General features: G+C 37.3%; 1 protein-coding gene across 23 annotated transcripts in view; it reads left to right on the top strand.

Annotated features, from left to right (window-relative positions):
• LCOR (ligand dependent nuclear receptor corepressor) overlaps window positions 1–21,987 on the top strand; it is a 124,991-nt gene that overhangs the window by 18,230 nt on the left and 84,774 nt on the right. For 5 of the 23 annotated variants that reach the window (XM_053922231.1, XM_053922237.1, XM_053922247.1 and 2 more), the window contains exon 3: window positions 18,433–18,504. The exons of the other annotated variants lie outside the window; for them this stretch is intronic. In XM_053922231.1, the coding sequence (XP_053778206.1) occupies window positions 18,477–18,504 (28 nt within the window). In that variant the 5' untranslated portion in view covers window positions 18,433–18,476. The remainder of the gene's footprint in view (window positions 1–18,432; window positions 18,505–21,987) is intronic. 23 annotated transcript variants of the gene reach the window in all.

Below are 21,987 nucleotides of genomic sequence, written 5' to 3'. Positions count from 1 at the left end.
TGAGTTTCTTGTAGGGAACATGTAGATGGGTTTTTTTATTTTTGGCTGTTCAACCACTGTATGTGTTTTGATTGGAGAATTTAGTCCATTCACATTTAAAGTAATTATTGATAGGTTTGTGCTTATTGCCATTTTCTTAATTGTTTTCTGGCTGTTTTTGTAGTTCTCTGTTTTTTCTCTTTCTTTGTGGTTTCATGACTTTCTTTAGTGTTGATATTCCTTTATCTTTTCTGTATTTGCTATAGGTTTTGCTTTGCAGTTACCATGAGGCTTACCTGTAGCTTATAACTATAGTAATCTCTTCTGAGTTGATAACAACTTAAGTTTGATCCCATTGTAAAGACCAACATTATTACTCCCCCCATTTTATGTTTTTGATGTTAAATTTTTATCTTTTTATTTTATGTATCCTTTAATATAATCATAGTTATTTTTACTACTTCTATCATTTAACCTTCATACTAACTTTATCAGTGATTAATCCATGTTTACTGTATTTTTCACTTTACAGTGAGATTTATTCTTTCATATATGTTCTTGTTAATATTTAGCACCCTTTCTTTTCAGCTTAAAGAAGTCCCTTTAACATTTTTGGTATGGCTGGTTTAGTGGTGATGAACTCTTCTTTAGCTTTTGCTTGTCTAGAAAACTCTATCTTTCTACTTCTGAATAACTTTACTAGATGGTATATACTTTGCTGCAAGTTATTTGTTTTTTACCTAGCACTTTGAATATGTTTTGCCATTTCTGGCCTGTAAAGTTTCTTCTGATAAATGTGCTAATAATCTTATGGGGGTTCACTTGTAGGTAACAAGTTGTTTTTCTCTTGCTGCTTTTAATAGTCTCTCTTTGTTTTAACTTCTTTTTAAGAAAAGATTTTACTTACTTATTTTTAGAGGGGAAGGGAGTGGGGGAGAGAGAGAGGGAGAGAAACATTGATGTGAGAGAGAAACAGTGATCAGTTTGCCTCTTGCATGCACCCTGACTGGGGACAGAACCCACATCCCAGGCCTGTGCCCTGACTGACCAGGAGTTGAACCTTTCGCTTTGGGGGATGATGCCCAACCAACTGAGCCACACTGGTTAGGACTTCTTCTTTCAACATTTAACATTTTGATTGTAATGTGTCCTGGTGTTAGTCTCTTTGGGTTTGTTTTATTTCGAATTCCCTGGGCTTTCTGGGTCTGTTTCTTTCCCTAGGTTAGGGAAGTTTTTGGCTATTATTTCTTCAGATAAGGTTTCTGCCCATTTCTCCTCTGGGAGCCCTTTGATGTGAACTTTAATCTGTTTGATATTGTGCCGTAAGTACCTTAAGCTATCTTCATTTTCTTTCATTCTTACTTCTTTCTGCTGCTCTGGGTTAGTTCCACTCCATTTTCTTTGAGCTGACTTCTTTTTTAAAAAATTTAACTTTTTAAATTACACTTTACATTCAGTATTGTTTTCTATTAGTTTCTGTTGTTTAGCAAAGTAATTAGACAATCATATACTTCACTGATTTTCTTCTGCTTTGTCTAATCTGTTGTTGAACCCTTCTGGTATATTATTCAGATCACTTATTGTATCAAACGTAATTAAATCTTTGTAACTACCAAGTAGGTATTATTTTAATTTATAGATTGAAAAATAACGGATGCTACTGCAAATTTATGGTGTCCAGACTCAGGTGGGCTGTCAGCACTGGGAATTCTTTTGTGTATTCTTGGTCAGTTCCTGCAGTTTACTAGAATGGCTCTGTTTTAGCTCCTGTGCACTCCTACATCTCTCTCAGCTGATGATCTTGTCACCTTCATAACGGTAAAAATTGATGCTATTTTAAGGGAATATTTTCTGCCTTGGCTGGTGTGTCCCAGTGGATTGAGTGCCAGCCTGCAAACTGAAAGGTCACCAGTTTGATTCCCAGTCAGGGTACGTGCCTGGATTGCAGGCCAGGTCCCCATTTGGGGGCATGGAAGAGGCAACTGATAGATGTTTCTCTCCCTCTTTTTCTCCCTCCTTTCCTATCTCTCTGAAAATAAAGTGTTAAAAAATAATAAAGGGAATATTTTCCCAACATTTTCCATTTCATCCCTAGGACTACTTGGAAAACTTGAGAATGATGTTTGTCTCTAAAATATTGTTTCAAATATTGACCACTTGAACAAAACCAAGGATATTTGTAAAAATTGAAAATTTGGGGTCCTATCCCAGATCAGCTGAATTAGAATCTTCTTAGGTGGGGCATGGGAATCTATATTTTAAACAGTTATCTCAGGTGATTCTTATATACACTGAAGTTTGAAAACCTCAGACGTACAGAATAAAGTTACCTTAATAAGCATGCAAGGCCCTTAATACCAGCCTACTTCTTCAGTCTCAACTCTCTATATCCTTCCCAGTCCCCACTCTGTAATCACTCAAGTCCTCTAACCACAAAATATAGGTTATTTGTATTATTCTACTTTATTTATCTCCTTTCTTTTGTTTTTCTAATTCTACCTCTCCTTGTTTGCAAGACCCTTGACGTCAGTGACCATGTCACGTCACTGACAAAGTACAGGCACAAAATGGATGCTCATTAAATATCTGTGGAAAGGTAGAAAATAGGAGTTCAAGCCACTATGGAGGCATAGGTAGAAACACTTTGCTTCCTCGCACAACCAAAAGAAGGATAACAACCAATCTAAAAACAATAAACAACCAGAAGTGCCAGAAAATCAAGCTGCATGGAACTCTGACAACCAAGGAGTTAAAGAAACATTCACCCAGAATGGTAGGAGATGGGCAGCTGAGTGGAGAGGATGTGCAGCAAGGTGGTGGACCCTGATGGCGAGGCAGGGCTGGCTGAACAGGAAATAAAGACTCAAAGCTAGCTGTAAACTACTGAAGGGGTTGCCATGGTGGGAGAATCTCCCAGTCTCATACAAGAGAGTTGTTAGAAAGTGGGGCTAGAGCCAAGCAAGCGAGCCACATTGTTCCCCCTCTGACCCCTCCCACACAGACAGCACTACAGTGCAGCAAAGAGGGTTGTCTCACCCTGGTGAATACCTAAGGTCCCACCCCCTTACAACATAACAGGTGTGCCAAGACAAAGAAATATGTCCCAAATGAAAGAACAGATCAAAACTCCAGAAAAAGAGCTAAGCAACGAGGAGATAGCCAACCTATCTGATGCAGAGTTCAAAACACTGGTAATTAGGATGTTCACAGAACTTACTGAGCTGTCGCAAAATGAAGGAACAAATGAAGGCTACTCAAAGTGAAATAAAGCAAGATATACAGGGAACCAACAGTTAAGGGAAGGAAACCGGGACTCAAATTATTGATTTGGGACAAAAGGAAGAAATAAACATCTGGCCAAAACAGAATGAAGAAATAAGAATTTTTAAAAATGAGGAGAGGCTTAGGAAACTCTGGGACAACTTCAGCACTATAACATCAGAAGCATAGGGGCGCGAGGAGGAGAACAAGAGCGAGAAGTTGAAAACTTTGAACAAATAATGAAGGAAAACTTCCCCAATCTGGCAAAGGAAGTAGACTTCCAGGAAGCCCAGAGTCCCAAAGAAATTGGACCCAAAGAAGAACACAGCAAGGCACATCATCATTAAGTTAACCCAAGATTAAAGATAAAGAGAGAATCTTGAAAGGAGAGAGTTACCTATAAAGGAGTGCCCATAGACTGTCAGCTGATTTCTCAAAAGAAACCTTACAGGAAGAAGGACCTGGAAAGAAGTATTTGAAATCATGAAAGGCAAGGACCTACATCCAAGATTACTCTATCCAGCAAAGCTGTCATTTAGAATGGAAGGGCAATTAAAGTGCTTCCCAGATAAGATCAAGTTAAGAGTTCATCATCACCAAGCCCTTATTATATGAAATGTTAAAGGGAGTTATCTAAGAAACAGAAGAAGATCAAAAACTGAACAGTAAAATCACAACAAACTCACAACTACCAACAACTGAACCTAAAAAAAAAAACAACAAAAGCAAAGCAAACAACTAGAACAGGAACAGAATCAGAGAAATTGACATCACATGCAGGATTTTCAGTGGTGAGGGGGAGGAGAAGAATTGAGAGGGAAAGGTACAGGGAATAAGAAGCACAATTGGTAGGCATAAAGTAGATGGGGAGAGATTAAGAATGGTATAGGAAACAGAACTCAAAAAACTTATATGTCCAACCCATGGACATGAACTAAGCGGGGGGGAATGCTGGAGGGTTGGGGGTGCAGGGTGGAGGGGGTAAAAAGGGGGGGGAATGGGAAAACTGTAATAGCATAATCAATAAAATATACTTAAAAGTTGTCAAATAAAACAGTACTTTTGAAATTTTATTTATTTTTGAAAAATATTAAATACATGACTGAAATTGAATAATAGTGTTCTGTTTATAGTGACTCAAGTTACTTAAATAAAGACAAAATTAGCATGAGAAAGAGGGAGTGTGGGTATTTTGGACACAATTTGTGGTATCCTTAATGGCTTTACCTAGTGATTTTTAAGAGAAGTTGGTGGGATGAGTTTCCCATCTGAGAAGCACTGTATTAGAGATACTAAGAACAAGTTTTCTATGCACGTGAATTGTATGGAGACACAAGTGAAACTTGATCTTTTAACAAGCAAAACATTTATTTTGTCTTATTTCACCTCAAAATGTAATCGTCTCCTTTTTACTCAGAATGTGTGTATTAATTTGAGGTTTCTGACATACTAGTAAAAGGAATAGGAAAGGGCTGGGAATTTTCCAGAGACAAACAGATAAAAGTTGAAGGTGGGGCAGCAGGTGAAGGAAGAGTGTTTGGATTTTATGTGAGTATAAAATGTTGATGTTCTTTCCAGAAGTCCAGGGACATTTATTGACATACTGTATGTGTGACACAATTTGCTTGAAGTAGAAACAAATGAAGCATGAACAATGATGGCCACGTTAAAGGGCAAAACTGTCGTAAACGTTCTCAATATAGAAGAGATTTCAGTATGACTTTGTCACCACTCTAGCCACTATGTAGTGATGTTGACCTAGGGCCATCATTGCTTTAGGGATGGGAGTGATTTGGCATGTTACTGAGGAAGAAAAAATTTTATGAATGCTTTGTTTTTAGGTATTGATATTTAGGTTTTTATAACTCTGAGAGGTCCTTGTATTGTTCATATTTTGCCATCAGAACCCACAGATCTATACTTTAATAACAAGCATGAACGGTTTTAGAATTCATGCCAGATGGCCTGATGGATAGGGAATGGACATGGATACAGACTATTCTTTTTCTACTGGCTCTTCATGTCTCTTTGCCAAGTTTGAGAAAATGGCTGAAAAAAAATGAGGCCCTGTTTTCAATCATGTGACATGTTGCATATTCTGCCGTTATTTATCAAGACTCTTCAAAAACCCAGTTCAAATTAACTGAAGTCAGTAAGGTCATTTTGTAGGTTTATGAACTGGGAAGTACACAGAGTAAAAAGCTAAAGCTAGGTTCTGACAGGACTGGATTTAGAAGTTTGGCGTGTGTCATTAGGAATGCCTCTTCATCTCTAAGCATTCCTTTCCTCTTGGTTTCCCTCTTTGGCAGATATGAAGATAAAGATAATCAGTGGCAGCTCTAAACTTACACAATTCTTGAAGTCCACATGTGTCTCTTTTTTGTCGTGGAACCAGCCAAATTGGATGAATGGAAGGACTCATCATTGTCCAGCCTTGAGTCACGTGACTGTCCCTGAACCAGTCACTAAGGCCAGTGGAGTGTGATTCTCTGGCCCAATCAGGGGCAGATGCTTGGCTTTGGAGAGAGGCTTTAAAGAGGGACAGATTGATTCTTGAAAAGAAATTGGATGCTGTTACCTAAGAAAGGAATATGGATGCTGCTTAGGCAAAAATCTATAAATATCCATATATGAATCTAGATATACTTTTGAAGAAATTGACTAATTTGGACCATATTATATGTTGTATTATGACTCTCCAAAAGATAAGCTAAAGTCCTAACCCCCAGTATCTGTGGTAACTGTTTGGAAATAGGGTGTTTGCAGTTGTGATAAAGTTAAGATGAGGTCTCTACTGTCAATAGATTACGGGCCCTAATCCAATAATTGGTATCCTTATAGGAAGAGGGAAATTTGAATACAGAGAAGACAGGTATGTGAAGACAGAGGCAGAGACTGGAGTTATACTGCCACAAGCCAAGGAATGCCAAGGATTGCTAACAACCACTAGAGGCTGCAAAGGGGCAAGGAAGGTTTCTTTAGGTGAAGCATGGCCTTGCTAGTGCCTTGATTTCTGCCTTCTATTCTCTCTACTGCAAGCAAATACATTTCTGGTGTTTGAAGTTACCTAGTTAGTGGTAATATTTTACAACAGCTCTAGAAAACTAGTGTAGATCATATATGGTACATACAAAATTTATTGATTGATTGATTTTCAGCTGAGGACATGCTTGTTGATTTTAGAGACAGGGGAAAGGAGGGAAAGAGAGGGAGAGAAACATCAATGGGAGAAACATCGATCGGTTGCCTCTCTCATGCACCTCGCTGTATATGTCCAACCGGGGAACTGAACCTTGCAACTTAGGCATGTGCCCTGGCCAGGAATTGAAACCACAACCTTTTGGTTTATGGGACGATACTCCAACCAAGTGAGCCACAGAGGCCAGGGCCATATAAAATTTATTTTATTTAGTCTGTCCCCTTCAAGTGCCGACCATAGGTTTTCCCAATGAATATCTTTTACATTTGAAATGGATTTTGTGGGGATTTGGGATGCCTTTGGAATTTATGGGTTTGGCATTTAAAAATACAGGGTGGAGCAAAAGTAGGTTTCCAGTTGTGACTGTAAAACAGAGTTTACTCTTGTATTATTATTTATTAATTATTGTGTGTTTTCACACAAACAACTGGAAACCTACTTCTGCCCCACCCTGTATGTATTATTTGGTTAAAATTTTCCCCTAGCCATAATAATGTGACATATTTTATGATTGATTGTATTTATTGCATTCTACATTTTAGAGTCTGTAGTTATAATTTAGCTGAAGTGTTGGTCCTTGTTGATGACCAACCGGACATTATTTCTCAATGTGTTTGACTTCCAAATAGCATAGTGCCATGTGAGAACCGGTAGTAAGATAACTAAAGTGAAACACCCAGAGTGAATATATTCCATCAGCCTGAATATGAAAGAAAGAGTATGTCTAGAGAAATTGGCTATTGAGGTGGGAACAATTAGTATTTTGGTGAGACTAACCAAAAACAAGAGTAGCTTGAACAGTATTTTGGGGTTCTTGATCATCTTCTGCAAACTGGGTTGGTTAATACCTTTAAGGTTTGGTTAAACTTTGAAAAAATATGATCTTATGAGTATTTTTTTACTTTCTAATTTATAAGAAGTGGGTATTTTCTATAGGCACTATAATTCTTTCTCAAAACCATTGTGGTAAAGGAAAGTTTATTTTTAAGAAACTTAAGACTTCAGTGGAAAAATAATTTGCAGGACCTGTATATATTCCCCCCATATTCACTGAAGTGAAATAGGAACAATAAGTAAAGAAAATGTCGTATCTTGAATTAGTAATTATAAAAGCAATACAATTAATTTTCATTATATTTTTGACAGTAACACCTTTTAAGAGAATTCAGTAATATTTTCTCAGTTTAAAACTCAAAATCATATTTAAGTGTGCAGTGAGAAATCTTTTTCCACCCATGTTCCATCTACTCTAGTTATACTTTCCTCCTGTAACCATTTTTATTACCTATTCTTTCAGTGTTTCTTTATAAAAATAAAAGCAAATGTTAACATTTTTCTTAGTTTCTCCCAGTTCTTACATAAAACAGTACATATAAATTACCTTGTTCTGTACCTTGCATTTTTCACTTAATATATCTTATCTATCTTTCCATATCAGTGTATAGAGAGTATGCTCATTCTTTTTCACATCTGCATTTCATTCCATTGTTTGGATGGACCGTAATATATTTAATTAGGTGGTTATCGAACACCTAATTAAATTGAGTTGTTTTCGCTTTTTCACTGTCACTGACTGTGCAGCAGTGAATGGTATTGTACATAAATTATTTTGTATGTGTGCTACATTCCCAAAAATGTTATTTGTATTTGTAATTTTGTGATATATTGCCAAATTGCCTTCTGTATGGATGATACAATTTTGTAGTCCTTTCATCATTGTAGGAGAGTGTCCATTAGGAGAATGTTTGAATCCCCATAGCCTTACCAATGGTACTGCATCTGACTGCAGATTTTTCAAGATTGATAGGTAAAAGATTATAGTGTTTTAAAATTTAATTTATTTACTTTCAGAGGGGGGAGGGAGGGAGAAAAAGAGGGAGAGAAACATCGGTGTGTGAGAGAAACATCAACTGGTTACCTCCTGCATGCCTCCAACCTGGTGTCTGGCCCACAACCCAGGCATGTGCCCTGACCAGGATTCGAACCAGCAGCCCTTCAGCTTGCAGGACGATGCTCAGCCCACTGAGCCACACCTGTCAGGGCATTCTCGGTATAGTTTTTATTAGCATTTTCTATATGAGTGAGATTGAGCTTCTTTATTTTTAAGGCCATTCCCGTTTATATTTATTTTGAATTGACTTGCTGCAGTGACGATTATGATACATTGCCAGTGGTAAAAATAATGTTTTAATGGAGGAGGAAAGACAGGAGATGATAGTTATTTAAAAAAAAAAAAAAAAAAGACTTCTGAATTTTCTTTAAGAATCGATTCTGAAAGTTCAGTTATGTTTTTGTTTTAGGAGGTCTGCAGTGTGTGATTGGCACAGCATGGGCATTAGGTTTTTCTACCCTTAAGCCTTTTCCACCTTTTTGAAGAAAGTATATGTGGTTGTTGTGCATTCTCTTTAAACTACTTCAGAAGATTGTAGAAAATTGTTCAAATTTTGCCCAAAGGCCTGCTTTTGTATTTACTGTAGGCATTTGCTAAACTAGTCTTTATCTAGTTGGTATAAGATAATTTCTATAAATGTTTTTGCTTTCATTTAGTATGTCCTACAAAATGCTAGATGACTTCTTTCATTACGCTATTTTTTGTCTCAGCTTGCCTGTTGTATTGGTTCTTTTTGGCACTTCATTCTTTCTGTGTCAGTAAGCATTCTGTTTACTCAATGTTGGGAGAACTGTTTTGAGCTTTTTGGTAGTAATGGCACTCTGCATTTTGAACTAAACTGCCTTCCTTAAGCAGTTATGTAGCTATTAATACCCTGAAATATTGTGTTGGCAGTTGTTTGTGATCACAAAATCTGATATCTTGGAAATTACAGGAGAATCATATAGTGAAATAATCACCAGAGATTAAAGATTAAAATAAATGTACCCAGGTAAAGGAACAATAGGTAGAATGAAGGCAGAAACTAATGACTCAGAGGGCAATGCTATATTCTGAGAGCCAAGCTGACAAGGAAGTAGATACTCAGTGAGTCATAAATACCAACCCAAAATGTTCTCCCTCAAATAAAGGCATATTAACTTATAGTGGATTTATCTTTGCTTCAGGGACAGTTGGTTGTTCAGATAGTTTGGCTGAATTGCATTTTAATATGTTCATTGAGTCAAATGTGCTGAGAGCATTTAGGCTAGCTACCCAGCAGTATGCTAGATGCAGGGACACAATGATGTGCCTGCATAGCAGACTGTTCCTGCTTGCATGACAGAGTCTAATGGGAGAAATAGGAACATTAATCACATGAGGAACCTATAACTACACAATGAAATAACTCTGAAAGGAGACATTGTTCTTTGTGTGTGTAATTGTGTTTGTGGTGGGAGCTGACTGGAGTAATAGAAATTCAGAAGAATTTCTAAGAAAAGGAATTTTCATCTGAGAGATGCAAGATGAATGGGAATTAATTAACCAGGGGAAGGCAGAGAAGAGTGGTAGGGTGGGGAGGATTCTTCCAGACAGGGTATCAGAATACAGAAGACAGAAAAAAAAAAAAAAATTAGGCCATGCTTTCCCTCTTAGAATTCTGGCTTTTGTAAATATTTCTATTTCCTTTTCACCACTTGGTGGCACTTAAACATGCTTAACTAAGCCCAGTTTTGGCTGTGGAATATTGTGCTGTTTTGGGTTTTTGTTTTTAATCAGGGAAACTGATAGATGTGAAAATTTGAGGCAAGGGGAACACTGAATGAGTTAATTATTAAGATGTGATGGGAAGAAAAGACCGAGTGTACTCAGGCATCAGGTAGTTCTGGAAGTGGACAGCAGAGCAGTCACTCCCTTTAGGGAAGCATGAAGGAATTGCGTCACAGGAACTCTAGTTCTTGCCCTCTTTTCTTTTTACATTGAAATAGGAGTGGGGTTTTTTTTAACTGCCTTTTTTTATTGTGATGTAATTAAAATGTGCTATTCTTAAGTTTTAACAACTGTATACACCCCTATGATCTCTACTCAAAACAAGATACAGAACATTTCCAGCCTCCTAGAAAGTTCATTCATGTCCTTTTCTAGCCAGTTGCCCACCACCACAATAACTAATTTTATTAGCATATATTAGTTTTGCCTACATCAGGATATGAAAGGAGTCATACAGTGTACTCTTTTGTGTCTGGCTTCTTTTGCTTAAACATAGTGTTTGTGTGGGTTGTTATATTAATAGTTCATTCCTTTTTAAAGTGGACTTATTGAGATATAGAGAATCAAGGTAGCAAACAAACCAGTAAAGCAAACAAGTAAATCATTTTTACTATATTTACAGAGTTACGATTCAGATTTTAGTACATTTTTATCACTCCCAATGAGTGTATCAAACTCAGTTTACAGATGAGAACCCATTTCATTAGCAGCGCCTCCTCATTCTGTCCCCCTCTCTTTTCCACCCTCCAATCATAGACAGTTGTGGTTTACTTTGTCTATATAGATTTGTCTGTTCTGGACATAAATTTATTCTTTTTTATTGCTGAGTAGTATTCCATTGTATGGGTATACCACAATTTATCCATTTTATTGATGATGGACATTTGGGTTGTTTCTAGTTTGGAGTTATTATAAATAAGATTACCCCATAGATATTTTTGTGTGCCCTTTTTCATTTCTCTTATGTAAGTATCTAGGAATGGAATTGCTGAGTCATAGGATAGAGATATGTGTTTAACTTCACATGAAACTGCCAAACAACTCTCCAAAGAGGTTATAACTTCATTTTACATTTTCCACAACTGTGTGTGGAGAGATCAGTTACTCCACATTCTCACAAATATTTGGTGTTTGTGAGTCTTTTCTTTTTTGACCATTCTACTGGCTGTAAAGTGGTTCTCTTTGTTTTACTGTTTTATTTTAATTTTCCTGATGACTAATAATGTTGAATACTTTTTTGTGTACTCACTGGATTTTGATGTATGGTTTTTTTTGAAGAGTCTAAATCTTTTGCCCATTAAAAAATTGAATTTATCTTTTTATTGTTGATTTGTGAGTGTTCTTTATATAGTTAGTATGAAATTTTATAATGTAATTGACTCTTTGTGATATTGTAATTTAGAAGATATTTGGTCTTCATCCACAGTTTCTGGCTCACAGGTTCCAAAACCCTTTGAATTTCCTAAATGTTGAGAGAGATGATCTAAGTGTTTTCTGTATGTTAATGCAGTAACATTTGGATCCCACCCAAGGGTGCAGGCTGGTTGCTAGGAGAACCAGCCTTGTGATTAGAGGTTTGGAACTTGCAGCCCCAGCTTTCACCGCCACTTCTGAGGGGAGAGGTGCTAGAGATTTTCAGTTGCTAATGGCCAATGACTTGGTCAATCATGACCATGTAATGGAGCCTTAATAAAAACCTGGGAGGAAAGCTTGTTGGTTTTTGTTGTTGTTTTGGAGAGCTTCCAAGTGCCACTGTGCTGGACCCTGAGCTCCTCAAGGACAGAAGCTCCTTTGTTTGGGACCTTGTCCTATATATCTGTATTTCTTCATCAGGCAGTTGATTCATTGGTACTATAGTAATATGTTTCTCTGAGTTCTGTGAGCCATTCTAGAGAATTAACTAAACCCAAGGAGGAGATTGTGGGAACCTCTGATTTACAGCTAGTCAGTCAAATGTACAGGTAATAACCTGGAATTTAAATTGGCATTCTGAAGTTGAGGGGGTCATTGGAACTTTTGTTCTATAGTCAGTTGGTCAGAAGCACAGGTTTGAGCCTGGCTTGTGGCTGGCATCTGAAGAGATGCCAGAGAGAGAGAGAGTGGGTGGGGTGGGGTGGGGTGGGGTGCGGAGCAGCCCCAGAACCCTCTTTGGCAAACAGAAACATAGAATCATATATCAGTGGGCAAACTACTGTTACACAGTGGTTTTTTAGTCTCCAAAGTATGTGTTTAAAGATTCAGAATAGCAAAAGTTCATTTCATTTAGAACTTTTCTAAGGAGGTTGCTACAGTAGCTATTTCATTATTGAATCATGAAATGAATGGTTCCCTGTAGTCAGGGAACAACAGCTTTTGGGATGTATGCCTTCTAAACATCAACAATGAACAAATCAATTCAGTAACTTTCAGAAGTCACATTACCTGCCATTCCATAGAGTCCATGGTACAATCATGGTCGTCAGCTTATTTCCTTCTTCCTAGGAGTTTTGCCACTTTTGGTAGAGTCCATGGTCTACATGGGCCCATATAATCCATGTCACATCGAAGCAGTCCTGACAATTCAGACCTCTGAGATGGGAACAGCTCCTAAACTAGCTCTGCAGCTTGCCCTCCAGAAGTTGTGCCACAGTCTGTAGCTAACTCACATCCAATGTCTGATAGTTCATAGAGCTGAAGTTAGGTGTACACTCTGTTGTTAGGGCACATATGGCTCACACCCTTCCCACAGTGTCAGTAAACGGTATTGCTGAGCCTGCAGAAATTCAGAAAGGCTGTGCCAAAGTACCATCAGAATCAGTAGCCAAAATTTAGCTTTTGTTACATCATGGAATCTTCAGAAAACCAGCCGTTTGGTTAACGGAGAGGTATTCATGAGCTTTCACCAACCTCTCTCCTGCTTGCAGAAAAGAACATGGGGCATTTCATGACCCTAAAGGAATTTTGTTGAAAATTATTTCTTTTACTAGATGTGATCTTTGCTAAAGTGGAGAACATTACAGGTAGTCCAGGAATATTTACTATTAAGCATATACAGGGTCTGGCAGAAGTAACACCTGCTTGGGTATGGTTGGTAGGGTAATAATATGGGTGTAATAATTTATAGTTTTAATTTGAACATTTCACCTAAAATGTCATATGGTGTGCTTGAGTGTGATATTGTTATGTTACAGAATTACATACTTGTGATTTTGTAATTAAAAAGGGGCTTTATTTGTGCCGGACCCTGTATGTCTCAAATGCTATGAAGTTGTTAGACACCTGGTACCTTTTAGTAGATGTATGTCAGTATGCCAACGTTTTAGGTCTTGCAAGAGGTTTGCAGGTTTCCCTCATTTTATAAAAGTTTTTTTCACTTTCGTATACTTCATCATTAAAGATTATGATTCTCGCCTATCTGTATTCCATCCAATCTTTAATCCACACTGCCAGTGTAATTTTTCTAGAACATGCCATTCTGTTGAAAATCCTTTAGTGGCTCCCCATCATCTTCAGGATGAAATCTAGACTTTAACATGGGTTTCCAGGGGCATCTTATGCTTGTAATCTTAATCTATCTTCGTTTCCCAATAATCAGCATAATCATAGCTAACATTTATATAAGTACTTACTCCATATACCAAGTACTGGTCTATGCAGTCATAATAAGCTCCTTGTAATTCTGCAGACAGATCATGTAGTCCCATACTCATACCTTTGCATATTCTATACTCTGTGACTAGATTTACTCTTTCCCCCTCCCTCATCCTCCTGCCCCCCCTTCTGTGATTGGAGTACTCTATCAGTCCATTTATTTAATACCCTACTTGTTCTGTGAGACTCCATTCAGACATCATTTTTTAATGTTTTTTTCTATCCTCACCTGAGGACAGTTTTAGAGGGGAAGGAAGGGGGAGAGAAAGAGGGAGAGAAACATCATTGTGAAAGAAACATTGATCTGTTGCCTGCCTGTACAGGCCTTGACTGTGGATCGCGTATGTCCTGACCTGGAATTGAACAGGAGACCTTTTGCTTTTCAGGACAATGCCCAACCAACTGAGCCACACTGGTCAGGGCAAAAGATTGCAGCTTTTGTTAACATTTAACCTCTGCCATCTATTCAAATGAAGTATTAAAACTCAGAAAACAAAGTATTAACAGCCGACTGGAAAAATGGATAATAAAATGAATAGGCAATTCACAAAGGATTCAGAGATCTGAGATAAACGTAAGTTGTTCAGTCTTAATTATAATCAAGGAATTGCAAATTTAAACTGCAAGGTAAAAAAATCTATTGCCCATCATGTTGGCTAAGATGAAGTCAAATTGTCAAAATTCACAAGAGGCCATCTCAAAGGTGCTCCCACTGGCCTAAGATGGAAAATAAATGTAGATCCATTTGAATGACTGCAGTGCATCTAACCCTATGAAATAAATAAAAATCCAGGAGTCCATAATGATACTTTAAAAAACCAAAATAACTGTTGATCACCTTCAGAGGTTTCAAGGGTATCAACTCACTAGTCTGAAAATTGGTACTAGAAGAATGAAGCACTTAGGCTTCCCTTTTGTTGCAAAATGTATTTCAGGGTAACCAAATAGTTGAAAGTGGAAAGCTCTTCGTTGAATTGTGGTTAATAAAATAGGAAGGAATTAAAGTATTAGAAAAGTCACCATTTTGCACCCATAATTCATTGGGTTATGGATGCAGGCATTGTTAATGTAGACTAAAATTATTAGGTGAAAGGTGACGAATGATAGGATCAAATTAATATCCTGAATTCACTGATCAATCTTAGCATCGCTAAAAGTAGACAGACAGGCACCATGTCTCTTAATTTGATGAAATAAATAGGACACAGCATTACTGGGATGTATTTTATCATTAAAAAAGTTAATCTGAATCTTAATCAAGAAAAGTAACAGGGTAGATAGATCATTTATATAGGCTGTATTGCGGGGACTTTGGCTTTTTGGTGTAGGTGTGGGCATTGCGGGTGTGGAATATGTTTTCAATGATCCATTTCCCCTGTATTTTACCTAATCTTTTGAGGAAAGCTCAGCTGTATTTTAGACAATTAAACCTGCTTCTTTCTTTTTAAAATTAAGACTTTATTTTTTTTAGAGCAAGATAAGGTTCACAGCAAAGTGGAGGGGAAAGTAAGATTTCGGCTTTTCTTAAGAGAAAATCAGGAGCATAGTAGTTTTTTGAGCAGGAGAGTAATATGATGATCTGGTTTAGTTTTAACAAACTAACTGGCTGCTCTGTCAAGAGTAGGCTGGGAGTAGGGGGAGCCTCAAGTATTAGCACAAACACCAAGTTGGAAGCTATTGCATTAGTCCAGGTGAGAGGTGAGGGTTGCTTGTACTGGGCACTAGTAAGTAGAGGAAGGGGCAAGTGGTTAGGACTGTGAATATATTAGGTTGGTAGAAGACCATGTAGGATTGGTAGATCCAGCATAATTTTCGAATGGATAATGGGGGGTAGTAAGAGAAAGGAGATGAGACTTGCAACTCAAAGTGCAGAGTTAGTTACATTTAACCAAGGTGGGAGAGATTATGGAGCCAGTTTGGAGATAAAGACTTCAGTTTTGAATATTTGCCACATAGTAGGTAATTGTTGTGTCTATTATACTGCTGAATGTTAAGAACTAAGGATATGAGACAGTTGCCATGAGAAGACCTTTCATTGTTTGTCTCACATTGTTCATTGTGTGCGTTCTCACTTCATCAGCTTGATGTTGTTTCTGTGTCCTTTGTGTGTTTTGTTTTGTATTTCCATTTAAGATACTGTATATAGTACTTAATTTATGCCAGGTACCCTTCTTTCTAATTTTTCAAATACTAATTTATTAAATCATCATAAAAGCCATATGAGATAGGTATGTTATTATCATGCTTGTTTTATAGGCAAGCTACTGAGAAATTAAGGAACCTGCCCAAAATCACATAGCTAGAAAAGGTAGAATTAGGACTCATCCATACAGTTTGGTTCTAGAATCCATGTTCTAAACTGCTGTGCAGATGTGCTTCCCTTTTTATTATTCCCCATGGATTTATTGTAGTTATGAACAGAGAAGAAGGATTCACGCAAAGGTCCAGAAGCTTGTTTCAGGGCATAGAATTTGTGACTATTGGGTATTTCTGTAGCTTTAAAAATTATGGTTATTTTCATAATACAAAATAAAGTGAGTAAAATAAAAGAAACTTTGAGGCTGTAGGTGCTGACACAAAAATCCTAGAAATTATATTTTGAGGTGCTCTTAACTTAGGCAAAGTTTTATGTGAAACCTTCTGGAATGTAATGGTTATCTAACTTGGAAAATATGTATCAATCCTGCATCTTGATGATTCTGTTTACATGTCTGCCATGTTGCAATAAGTATTGGTTTGGAATTTGTGTATGATGATATTTGAGGTGCTCCATATATTGTTTTTAATGTTGCTTCATTTGCTTGACTGTTAATGTTGAGAATCCTTAAGGACTTGGCTGGCCTTTTTGCATTCAGGTATCGGTTTTGCTCTATTTGGCTTAAACTGTCATCGCTACCAAAGGGAGTGTAGCCTTTTATTTCAGATTCCTCTTTAATAATCTCCGTAACCTTTGCAGCTGTCAATTTAAAATGATATACCTTTGTAAAGTGTTTTTATCATTTGTTTTTTCCTGAGGGTATATTTAGACTCTAGAAGTGATTATGATGGTGGCTGGCCTTCAGGCATTGAGAAAATATATTTTAAGTCTCACTATTTTAGGTTATCAATATTCTTGATAAAGACCACATAAGTATAGAACAGGATCGTATGATTTATTTCTGGTTCTTTGTTGGCATTAGTGAACCATCAACACAATTCTCGAACACAGAGCTTAACTTTTGCAGATAAATAAGATGCAACAGCCCTGACTGGTTGCGTGGCTCAGTGGGTTGGGTGATTCCTAGTCAGGGCACATGCCTGGGTCGCAGGCCAGGTCCCTGTTTGTGGGATTTGCAAGAGGCAACAAATCAATGTTCCTTTCCCTCTTTTTCTCCCTCTCTCCTCCTCTCTCTGAAAATAAAATCTTTTTTTAAAAAAAGATAAAACAGTTGGTATTTTACTGAATGCAGGTGAACCAGTAGAATGGCAGGTAAACCAGTAGAATGGCAGGTAAACCACTGAACACAGATGATTATTTGAGTGATTTTAAGTTGTCCCAAAGCTCATATATAACAAATACCATGCCAAATGTATAGGGGAGAAGTAAATTTAGATCATACAAGGATGCCTTAGGGCATTTGGAACCTGGTTGAGAAAGGCTGGGCTGTGGATCTGTTTTATAAAAAGTTCCAAGAGCTAAAGATTGTATATATATATTTTGTAAAAGCTTATTAAAAAAAAAAAAAGGCAGGGGCAGAGGCTGTATATGGCCTGCAACGCCTGAAATATTTACTGTCTCATCTTTGCGGAAAAGGATTGTCTAACTCTAAGAGGAGAATACCCAAATTTGAATACCAGCTTCTCTTTTTTTTTGTAGCTATTTGAGCTCACTTTACAGAGTGGTCTGACTCTGTAAATGGAACATAGTAATAGTACCTATCTCAGAACTGTTATAAAGATTACATATAGTAATGTCTAGTTTTAGAATAGAGCTTAATGAATGTTATAGATTTAACATGTAAAATAAATGATAATGGTATTTATGTATGATGTTTATGAATATGATATAGAGCTAATACCAGTTCTGCTCTCCTGTTGTCATGTGAAGCAGTGGTATTTCCATTGAGAATACTAGCCAGCGTTTGTAGTACCATGATATTTTTTAGGTTCTTACAGGGGGACTGTTCTCTTAAAAACCATCTAGTCTGTTGTTACTCATTAAATGTTACCGAATTTTGGTATTTGGTATATCATTTCTCAAGTTAGTCTCTTTCTTTGAATAGCACTAATTTATTTTTATTTGGTGTGCTGACTTCTCTCTTCCTATAGAGCTTTCTTTTACTGAGTTTTGATGCCTTGGAGAAGCATTTCTCAAACCTTTGGTCTTCGATAACTCTTTGAAGAGCTACTGTAATTTTTTTTAAGTATGTTTTATTGATTATGCTATTACAGATGTCTCATTCTTTTTTCTCCCCTTTATCCCCCTCTGCTTAGTACCCCCATTTCCTCCAACATTCCCTGCCTTAGTTCATGTCCATGGGTTGTACATACAAGTTCTTTACTTCTCCATTTCCTATACTGTTCTTAACCTCCCCCTGTGTCTTTTGTACCTACCAATTATGCTTCTTATTCCCTGTATCTTTTCCCCAATTCTCCTCCCTCCTTCCCACCTCATAACCCTCCATGTAATCTCTATTCCTGTTCTGGTTGTTTACTTAGTTTGTTTTTGTTTTGTTTTTTTTAGGTTCTTTTGTTGATAGTTGTGAGTTTGTTGTCATTTTACTGCTCATGTTTTTGATTATCTTCTTTTTCTTAGGTAAGTCCCTTTAACATTTCATATAATAAAGGCTTGGTGATGATGAACTCCTTTAACTTGACGTTATCTGGGAAGCACTTTTATCTGCCCTTCCATTCTAAATAATAGCTTTGCTGGATAGAGTCATCTTGAATGTAGATTCTTGCCTTTCATGACTTTGAATACTTCTTTCTAGCCCCTTCTTGCCTGTAAGGTTTCTTTGGAGAAATTAGCTGACAGTTTTATGGGAACTCCTTTGTAGGTAACTGTCTCCTTTTCTCTTGCCGCTTTTAAGATTCTCACTTTATCTTTAATCTTGAGTGATGTAATTATGATGTGCCTTGGTGTGTGCTTCCTTGGGTTCAACTTCTTTGGGACTCTCTGAGCTTCTTGGACTTCCTGGAAGTCTATTTCCTTGTCCAGATTGGGGAAGTTCTCCTTCATCATTTCTTCAAGTAAGTTTTCAATTTCCTGCTCTTCATCTTCTCCTTCTGGCACCCCTATAATTTGGATGTTGGAATATTTAAAGTTGTCCCAGAGGTTCCTAAGCCTCTCATTTTTTTTGAATTCTTGTTTCTTCACTCTGTTCCAATTGAATGTTTATTTCTTCCTTCTGGTCCAGATTGTTGATTTGAGTCCCGGTTTCCTTCTTGTGAATGTTGGTATGCTGTACATTTTCCTTTATTTTGCTTTGCATAGCCTTCACTTCTTCCTTTATTTTGTAGTTGTGCTCAACCATTTCTGTGAGCATGCTGATTACCAGTGTTTTGAACTCTGCATCTGACAGGTTAACTATCTCCTCATCACTTAATTCTTTTTCTAGAGTTTTGATCTTAAATTTGGGCCATATTTCTTTGTCTCAGTGCACCTGTTAATGTTGTAAGGGGCAGAGCCTTACCTATTTGCCAGGGCGCGGCAACCCACTTCATGGCATTGTGGTGTGCTGTATGTAGGGAAGGGGTCAGAGAGGGAACAATGCTGCCTGCTTGGCTCTTGCCAGGCTTTCAAGAGACTGGCAGTTTCTCCCACCGCCACAACCCCCACAGGTTTTTACAGCTAGCAGTTCTGAGGCTTTATTTTGCCAGTGCTGGAACCCTGGGTTGTGCAGTCTGTCTCACTCCCCAGTTGCTCCTCCCAGTTTATCTGCATGCAGATGTGGAACCACTTAGTCCGCCAGCCTCCACCTTGCCCCATGTCCTCTCCGCCCTGACTGCCCATCTCTGCCCCTCCAACCAGTCTGGGTGAATGTTTCTTTAAGTCCTTGGTTGTTGGACTTCCATACAGTTTATTTTTATGGTGGTTCTGGTTGCTTTTTGTTTTTAAGTTGGTTGTTTCCTTTTGGTTGTGGGAGGAGGCAAAGTGTTATCTACCTATGCCTCCATTTTGGTTAGAACTCTCTCTGAAGAGCTACTGTATTGATAATTTATTTGAAACTAACTAACCTATTATAAATTTTTTATTTTATTATTTTTAATTAAGTTGACATTCAACATAATTAGTTTTAGTTGAATAGCATAGTGGTTAGATATTCATATAATTTACAAAGTGATACCCCCAATAAGTCTCATACTCAGCTGGCACATATATAGTTATTACAATATTATTGACAATACTTCCTGTTCTGTGCTTTATATCTCTCTGATGATTTTGTAACTGCCAATTTGTACTTCTTAATCCCTTCACCTTGTTCACCCAGCCTCCCAAACCCCCTCTCATCTGCTAATCATCAGTTTGTGCTCTAACCTATTCATATAAAGCAACACTGAAGTGAAAATCATTGTTTTCCAGAGCAAAAATTTTAAGTGATAAAGTAACATTGTTTTTATGTTTTACAAATTTCTTTAATGTTTGGGTTAATAGAGGATGACTGGATCGTTACATTTCTTTTTTTCATTCAGCTGTTACATAATGTTATTTTGGTTGATGAACATGAAGGAAATTCAGCCTCATGCAGAAATGTTGTTGAAAAGGGAGAAATATTTTAATAGATTTTCAAATAATTGTGAATATTTTGGTGGAGTATAGCACCAAAAGTTGGTAAGAAGTGTTTCTTTTTTTAATTAATAAACTTCATTTTTATTTTTTTTTAGAGCAGTTTTAGGTTCACAGCAAAATTGAGCAGAAAGACCTGAGCCCTGGCCAGTGTGGGTCAGTGGGTTGGAGTGTCATCCTGTAACTGAAAGGCTGCATGTTTGATTCCTGGTCAGGGTACATACCTAGGTTGTAGGTCTGATTTCTGGGCAAGTATGGGAGGTAACCAATCGATGTTTCCCTCTCTCCCTTACTCTTTCTCTAAAAGCAATGAAAAAGAAATGTCCTCGAGTGAGAATAAAAAAAATTGAGTAGAAAGAGTAGAGAATTCCCATATATTCGAAATCTCCCCACTCACAATCTGGAAACACAGTAGTACGTTATTATCCATGAACCTACACTGACCCGTTATTATTACCCCCAAATCCATAATTTATATTAGGGTTTACTCTTGGTATTTTATATTCTATAGGTTTTGACCCATGTATCCATCATTGTTATATCATACAAAATAGTTTCACTGCCCCCCAAAATCCTTTCCTCTGTCTATTCATCCTTCCTAACCCCCACCTTCCTTTTTCGTAATCCTCGCCTAAAGATAATGTTTACTGATTTTAGAGAGAGAAGAAGGGAGACAGAGAGAGAAACATTGATCAGTTGCCTCTTGTTCATGCCCCAACTGGGATCAAACCCACAGCCTAAGTATGTGCCCTGACTGGGGATCGAACCTTGAACCCTTTGGTGTATGGGAGGACACTCCAACCAATCGAGCCACCTGGCCAGGGCTTGTTTCCCCTTTTGATCCCTGGCAAACACTGATCTCTTTACTGTCTCCATAGTTTTGTATTTTTCTGGATGTTATATAGTTGAAATTGTATAGTATGTATTCTTTTCAGATGGGCTTGTTTCACTTAGCAATATACATTTTAGTTTCTTCCATATCTTTCATGACTTTGTAACTCATTTATTTTTAGCACTGCATAATATTCTATTGTCTGGATGTTCCACAGGTTAGTTGCTTCCAAGTTTTAATAGTTAACAATAAAGCTGCTATAAACATTTGTGTGCAGGTTTTTTTGTGGACATACATTTTCAGTTCATTTGAGTAAATACGAAGGAGTGCAGTTGCTGGATTTGCATTGTAAAAGTATATTTAGTTTTGTAAGAAACTGCCAAACCGTGTTCCAAAGTAGCTGTACCATTTTGCATTCCTGTCAGCAGTGAATGAGATTTTTCCTGTTGCTCCATAGCCTCATCAGCATTTGGTGTTCTGAGTATTTTGGATTTCGGCCATCCTAATAGGTGGGTAGTGGCATTTCATTTAATTTGCAATTGACATAAGATGTTGAATGTCTTTTCATACGCTCAGTTGCCATCTGTTTTTATTCTTTGGTGAGGTATGGGTTTAAGCCTTGCCCATTTTTTAATTGGGTTCATTTTCATATTACTGAGTTTTAAGAGTTTGTATATTTT

The sequence above is a fragment of the Desmodus rotundus genome, chromosome 4, assembly GCF_022682495.2.
Source record: "Desmodus rotundus isolate HL8 chromosome 4, HLdesRot8A.1, whole genome shotgun sequence".
Lineage (NCBI taxonomy): Eukaryota > Metazoa > Chordata > Mammalia > Chiroptera > Phyllostomidae > Desmodus > Desmodus rotundus.
The sequence above is the reverse complement of the archived record's forward strand: the minus strand, read 5'-3'. Positions and strand labels throughout refer to the sequence as shown.